General features: G+C 42.0%; 1 protein-coding gene across 1 annotated transcript in view; it reads right to left on the bottom strand.

Moving 5' to 3' along the window:
- Positions 1-2,978: 2,978 nt before the first annotated feature.
- Positions 2,979-7,940, bottom strand: part of GMPS (guanine monophosphate synthase) — a 35,880-nt gene continuing 30,918 nt past the window's right edge. The window contains exons 14-16 of the mRNA XM_018557043.1: positions 6,205-6,335; positions 5,035-5,207; positions 2,979-3,573 (exon numbers count right to left, since the gene is read on the bottom strand). Coding sequence (XP_018412545.1) covers positions 3,472-3,573; positions 5,035-5,207; positions 6,205-6,335 — 406 coding nt within the window. The 3' untranslated portion in view covers positions 2,979-3,471. The remainder of the gene's footprint in view (positions 3,574-5,034; positions 5,208-6,204; positions 6,336-7,940) is intronic.

Here is a 7,940-nt window from a genome sequence, read left to right as displayed (position 1 = left end):
TTATATCCTTCTCCACATCTGCACACAGAGAAAGCTGGCCAGTAAAAGTGACAGGGTCCAGGACAAAACAGAAAACTGCCACAAGGGCTTGAGTAGTTAGAGACCATTTAAATAATAAAGATTAACCCTTTAATGACTGGGGCCTTTTTTCATTTTTTGCACCCATGTTATAATTCACATTTTAGGCCTGAAAATTACTTCAAACCCCCAAACAGTATATATTTTCTGAAAGCCAAGACCCTGTAGAATAATATGGTGGCAGTTGCCAATTTTTATTTTGCACAATATTAGCGCAACTTATCAAACCAAAAATGTAGTAAAAAATTAACTTAAGTTAAATTTAGTGGCCCAAAACACAATAAAATACCCTTTTTTAAATAAAATATAAAAAGGTCCCCCATGTGATCGCATATTGGCAGTGACAGGTCCTTTTTAAGGTGATACTGAGGGTCCAAAAGAGCCCTAGTCTCACCTTTTCACTTTAAATAAGCTATTGAAGCGCTGATCTCACACATCAATAGCTTATTGCACGGCTTCAGGGGCCCAGCAAATTACAGCTATGGGACCGCAAGTGATGTAATCTGCATTGCTCCCGGTCCCATAGCACGGGGAGGAGATTGGTGAACGGACGTTCGCCGCTCCTCCGCCCCCAACTTCCCGCCGACACCCGAGATGCCAGTCCCGGGCCTGCTGGAGGGGCAGCGGAGCCCGGGAAACACGGCGGGGGCAATTTATTGGCCCGTAGAAGCGATCTGGCGACAGCCAAGTCGCCAGAATCGCTTTTATTGTAAAGCTGGACACCGGCTCTACAAATGTAAACAGTCTGTTTAAGCGGGCCGATGCCAGGGACGTACTATGTACGTCACTGGATGCGAGGGGGTTAAAACCATTTGAACAGAAAGTAACCCCTTTTCCCTACACCTATCACTCATTTTTGCTGGACAATGCAGTCTGCATGTAAATGTGGAGAACAGCATAAATAAAATTAAATAAAAAGGTGAATTAAAATACATAATTTATATACCAAATACTGATTACATATATTATTATACGGATATTAAAATACCGTTTTTATTGCAACAGTGATAAAAGCAATATGCCAATGAAAAAACAATGATATTAACTCCACAGTACAAACAAAAACTTCCAAGCACACTCACCAACTAGCCTGCAAAAACCAAATTGCACTGTCACTATTTGTGTAAAAACGGTTATTTTTTGCAGGCTAGCTGGTGAGTGTGCTGGGAAATGTTTGTGTTTGTACTGTGTAAACCCCTTCCATGTGCACCTTACTTTAAAAGCTAGTTATAGACTGATTTGTGCATTTGCCATTTTAGTTTAATTTAACATGTATGTAGACATGAAGGTTGACCCAAAAGTCACAACCGCGTGTTCAGTGCGTCACTACATGCCTTCCACTTTTCTAGGCGAGAGGCTCCTCGGCCTTCCCCTAGCGCAGCACTGTCCGTTCTCACACCAAGCAGCCATTCAAAATATGCTGCCTGGTGCAGAGTGTCAGCTTGAGGTGGGGTGGGACTATGGCCGTGAGGGAGCTCCATCCAATATGTTGCTTACAGCTCCCTCATGTGTCCTGTAGAGGTACCTGGACCGGAGTGATGTCACATTCTGGCTCCCGGCACCTCTACAGGGCACACAAGGGAGCTGTACCAGAAATGCACATATGGATAGAGCTCCAGCACAGCAGCCCACACTGGACCTCAGGTTAAGGTGGATCTTAAAATTTAATTTTTTTGGGAGGGTGTGAGAATGTGTCTGTGGTTGTGTGTGTCTGTCAGTATTTTGAGGGCCCGTTCACACTGGTACAGTACGTTAATTGCACAGACCTCTGTGTTTTAATTAAGGTAGCTAAACGCAGCCCATATAAAGCATGACCCATAATGACCAGGCCAAAAACAAGCGAGATATGGCTTCCCCTAAAGGCAAGAGTACTTTTGACTGCTGGAAGTGTTAAATGCACACTCATTTGTTTTCTTTCTGTGGAAGCAGGCGCCTGATCCTTCCAATTCTCCATTCGGAAAAAGAAAGGGGTTATCCATTTATATGGCGCTACAAAGCCATCTACTGTGTTAGAAAGGGGCTAACTGCTGTCCCAAGGGGTTAGTGGACAAGCAAATGTCTCATTGTAAAACTAGACTTACACATTCCTGTGCATACAGGCAGTCCCTGAGTTACAAACATCCGACTAACAAACGGGAGGCTATTACTGTACAGCAGGGGTAGTTGTAATGCTACCGCGCTCGTGCTGACGAGGAGTGCCCGCCTTTTTGCGTCTGGTTTGTAGTACTGTGCATACATTACAGGAAGTTGGCTCTTGTTAGCCGTGCAGACAAAAGGGTACCCGCCTCTTCTTCCGGGTTACGGTCAGGTTTTAACTGCGGTCTGTATCCTCATTAGAAAAATGTAATCTCACTTCCTGTCCTTGAGACAACAGGAAGGGAGAGGAAATCTACCCCTAGGAAGGGAAATTCACTCCTGTAAGAGTTATCAGGGGAAAAAGTTGTTTCCACTGAAGCTTTATCAGCAATCCTTGTTTCTACAAACAACCCAAAATTTTCTAAATCCAATTGTCACAGGGACACAAAGTGAGATGAAATCTTCTGAACAGGGGCACACACAGCAAAACAAGCATTACAGGGGGTTCACCCTTCCCTATGCTATCCAAAACAACAACAAAAACATTTTTTTGTCTGGAGTTGCACTTAAAAAATGTACCTGTTCCAACTTGCATACAAATTCAACTTAAAAACAAACCTACAGAACCGATCTTGTTCATAGCCCGGGGACTGCCTGTAATACGTTTTTGTCCTTTGCATTAACCCACCTTCTGTAAAGGGTTACAGGATATAAGCCTTAGACAGGGACACCAGAGAGCTGTGCGGAAGAACAAGTAAAAACAGTTTTACACTCAGTTACCATGTGAATGAATCCCCAACAACTGGCACACATATGCAACTCCATTTGGCAAAATATTTATTTATAATAAATCTGTTCAAAAGCTGTTGGTCACATCAGTTATTCATTTTACATTGTTGGGTTATTACAATGATTTTGATAAATGTATATAAATGAACTGCCTTTTTTACATTTTACAAAAGAAAACAAAAAGAAAAACAAAAAAAAAAAGAAGGAAATTTAAGAAGAAAAAAATGCAACAACAGAAACACGTGAAAAACAGGCGGATTCCGTAAGACAAAAGGCAAAGCAGAAAGAGTTGTTTGCCCTCAGGCAAATGCTGCCGTTATTGTTACCCGTACAAGTCCTCTGCCCCATTAAAAGTATGCCCCAACTTAAGTTTACTTTAGGTGCAGGCTCTGCAAACGGAATCAGATGTCATGTACAGTAGCAGCTCCAGTCAACTGAACAACAGTACTGCATGTCAACACTTGGAATGGTTTCGGATAAACGTCAAGCTGCACACAGTACTTTTACACCAGATTAAAACACATTTTATTACTCCCACTCAGTAGTTCCTGGTGGCTTAGAGGTCAAATCATACATTACTCGAGAAATTCCTGGGATCTTCTTAATTTCCGTCACCATCTTCAATACAAGCTGCAGTTAAAAAAGGCATATGAATACATTACAAATAAAAAGCATATTCATGAATCCTGGGTGTCATGCAATGCCTCATGGGATTGGTAGTTTTACCGGAGTTTGGTTTCTTTTAGTGGTATTTAATCACCACTGGGGGTTTCATTTTTTATTATAATTAGGAAAATTTTGAAAAAAAAAAAAGTTTTTTTTTTACATTATGTTAGGAAACATTTATTATTACCCAGTTTTTTGATAAAATATAAAAGTCAGGATCACTTCGGGTAAATAGACACCAAACATGTCAAGCTTTAAAATTGCGAAAGACGTCCGCTCAGATCTAGAGAGCTCCGGGACGGCCGTTTTTTTTACTACGGCCGGCCCGGAAGTGGTTAATTGGCATAAGTGGATATTTTAGCATGGAAGAAAATATTGCCTGTGCAACTCACCCCGACTACCCTCAAACATCTTTATTTAGTGCAATGACCTAAATTTAAACAGTGCTGACTGAGTTCAGTGGTAGGTTTGCAGTGCAGCCACAATGCAGTACTAAATATCTACCAGCAGATGGCACAAGCACACCTCAGTAGCTTTCTTGCACAAACCAGGAAACAGACACAAAGGAGGGATGAAGGAACGATTTGCCCAAATACTGCAAAAGGTAATACCATGTAGGTGGATAGCTACAATAATAAACGTGGATTAAAAAACAAAACAAAAACAAAAAAAAGACAACTCTGCAAGACATTTCCAAGCAAATATGTATGGAAACAAGCCATTTTGATTAAAACAAATTGCAATGCGCTAAAACCAAAAATGTGAACAATTGCATATTCTATATAAAACTGCGCAGATTATAAAAGATATACAGTGTATATCTAGGTATTAGTGCACATAAAATGATAAAACATGCATTATATCTATCCCCCTTGTGATAAGCCAATTGATGGCTATATTAGTCCACACTTAGTGAAAAGAACATAGTGTCCTGTTATCCAACTATTCATCCGTGTCAAAAATCCAATCCGTTCAGACCAATATATGGATATACACAGTTGATCTTTTATAATCTGAACAATTTTATATGGAATTTACAATGGTTCACATTTATGGTTTTCGCGCAGTGCAATTTGTTTTTAGAATTACTACAGGGTGTTTTTAAAACACTAATTTAGCACAGCAGCTTGTTTGCTTTTTACCATAGCGCAGGTTCTTTTGATTCCAAGCCATTCTGATTGTTCCATAAATGTGACTATCAGTGGGAATATTTGGCATCCGTTACAAATGCATGGTCACCCTAGTAGAGCATGGCAAATTTAGGTTAAGTGTAGTTAATGTGAGGATTCCACCAAGTAATTCTTATTCCCCCTTCCCCCTCAATAACTGATCTGCAGCACTTTCACATGAGACACTACTAACATGTTTAAAGAATTAATTTCGGTATAACAAAACATTAATGTGGAATAAAAGAAAAAGAAATACCTCTTCTGGGATTTCATTGCCTGGTGTAGCAGCAATGCCAGTCATAAAATCACTTGTGATAAATGTCCGGATGACCACAGATCTTTGACACGATGGCTGTTTTTGTAAAGGATCACGATCAAAGTGAAGTGGTGTCAATATAATCGGCATCTGACTTATTTTGCCCGCATAACCTAGGTTAAAAAAAAAAAAAAAAACTCACCAGTAAGCCCCAGTAGCAGCAGCACAAAATAAACATCTACATGTGTATGTAAAATGACTGTGTGCATGAAAATAGCAATGGTTTTAGCAATTCTGCAAAAAAAAAAAATATATAAAAGATGGTATATTATTTTTTTTTTCCGATTAAATTGAAAAAAAGAATTGGCCAACTAATTGATTATGACAATAAACGTTAGTAGCAGCCCTAGTAAGTAAAAATAACAAAAAGAGATTGAGGGGAATTTATCAAAACTGGAGCAGCTGTGCATGGCGACCAATCAGCATTTACCTTTCATTTTCAAATCTTAACTGAACAGACTGAAGAGAGAAGCTACCGTATTTTGCGCTCCATAAGACGCACCGGACCATAGGACCCAGGGAGGTCCGGTGCGCCTTACGGAGCACTCGACAGACCGTAGCTTCTGTCACAGCTTCCGTGACAGAAGCTGCAGTTAGTGACCGCTGAGACAGGTGGCGCTGTCATTACAGCGCCACATCTCAGTGATCACACAGAGCAGATGAAGAACGTCCATTCTTTGTCTGCTCTATGGTGATCTCGATCACCGCCGCCGCTCGGTTTTAATACAAGTGATATAAATCGAGCAGTGGCTCCTACTGTTTAGGGACTGAACCCATATATCTGCACTTCTGTAATGCACCACTGTCATTGCAATGAAAGAGTAAAATGGCACAGCAGCACAGAATAGTCAGGGTAGGTGCTTTAAAGGCTCCATATGACCAAGCATCCTTCACCACATGCATTTCCCCACACTGAGAAAGCAATATGCTGCGCTGCATTAAACCAATGTGCCAAAGCAGAATGCTGAGCACTAATTACCAGGGGATTCTAAATAAATAACAAGTGAGTCACTGCAATTATACAACATGTTCGCTGAACCCACGCACAGAAATTAAAGTGATAAGCTGACAACACTAGAGAAAGCTAATTACACAATGGTAGTAACTTACCAGATTCTCTCAAAATATTATGCGCCTCGAAGTCAGCTTGCCTTAACGTACTAAGCACTCCTGTTGTTAGAAAGGTAGGGGTCACATCAGTGGGGGGTTCTTTCACGGGTGGCCCAAAAACATATATCACTCTAAAAGAAAACAAATCAGCTTTTTAGATGTCAATGATTCAGGAATTACAGGTGATCAATATACAACTTGCATTTTTATATAGTTCTAACCTATTACACTGCTCTCATGCAGCATTCACATCCAGCCTCACATTACTATCAATACATTTCTGACATAATGGCTTCTTCCAATTAGCAAACAGCAGATTTCTTCTTAAGGATAATTCTGGTCTTATCTGGGGCCTTAACCTAGAAATAAAACCAGCAAGGAGAATAGTAAACACATGAGCTCCTATCCCCCCAATACAGAAAACAGAAGTGCCCCTCACACCCTAGGCCCAACACCAAGGAGCCCCAGGTGGGGCAAAAAATCAGTCGGAAGCTGCAGGAAGAAGAACTGTGACATTCCCTTCCCTGAGCCAAAATGGTGCCAGGAGGATCTGATTCAGTCTGCAGAGAAGTCACAGGATCCATGTCTTAGGAGCGACTGCACATCCAGCGTTCTCACAGTGGGCCTGCAATCGTGCTGCTAGACCAGGAAGGCCACTCCCCTGCGCCGAAAACAAGGCCGGGAACGCGAGGTTTCGGGGCCCGGAAATGTCACGTTTTACCGGAAATGACTTATGTGGTCATCCGGTCCGGCCGTGGAGAGAACTCCTGGAGCCCTTACCCACTGTAACCCTCCGACTAGGTCCCCGCAGGAGGACCGGCCCTCCCGGGCACTGAAGCGGGAGATGGAAGCCAGGGAAGCATAAGCGAGGACGACTTAACTGGAGGCCTTTGTTAAAGTGACATTAAAGTCAAAGATTTTTTTTCCCTCCCCCAATGTTAATTAAAGCACTTAATTTTCATTACCAGAAGCGGTAACCCCAAGCCACACTCGGGATTACACAGCGCCACACTTACCTTGTCCACGATACCCGCTGTGTCCTCCGGCCGATGCCGGTATCTGTTAAAAAAAAAAAAAAAAAAAAAAGGTGGGGGGGGGGGAAACAACAAATCAGACCGCCATGGAGGTTAATCCGATCTTCTTTCCTGTCGTTTCATCTGTCCCTCCAGCACTGCTGCTGGTCTCCGATCCAGCGCCGACTCCCGTCTTTGCTGGCACTTCCTGTCCCACGGTGTCTGCACGCGGCCGAAAATGTGAACTGCGGATGCGCCTGCCCCATGATGCTTTGCGGCCACCCGAGAATTGTCACATTAAGACACAGGTAAGTTTAAACCCAGTCACTAACCCAGAAGAGGAATAAATGCTTTGCTTGTTCCGGGTCACTGACAAAGTACTGAAGTTAAAGAAGATCAGCAATCACAGCCCTCATATTTCTCATGGGAAATGTTTAACCACTATGAACTTAATGCTTGCATCATACCATCCAACCTGCAAACAGTCTTATATTGTACTTGTCTATTATCAAATCAGTGCATAAAATGTGTGCGTCTAAATGATTAAATCAGTTCAAAAGATGACAGTTTGTGTGTGTGTATATATATACATATACAGACACAGGGGGGTGTAGGGTTGCTTGAGAGTTACTCTTCACTTTAAAGCAACCAGAAACTACAACAGTTATCCGGCATCGACCGATCCCCATGGGTGCCGGGTGACTGGAAGTTTACTAATATATA

The sequence above is a fragment of the Nanorana parkeri genome, unplaced genomic scaffold (genome assembly GCF_000935625.1).
Source record: "Nanorana parkeri isolate BGI_ZX_2015 unplaced genomic scaffold, ASM93562v1 scaffold263, whole genome shotgun sequence".
In the NCBI taxonomy this organism is placed as follows: domain Eukaryota; kingdom Metazoa; phylum Chordata; class Amphibia; order Anura; family Dicroglossidae; genus Nanorana; species Nanorana parkeri.
Note: the sequence above shows the minus strand (reverse complement) of the source record. Positions and strands in the feature narration are given on the sequence as shown.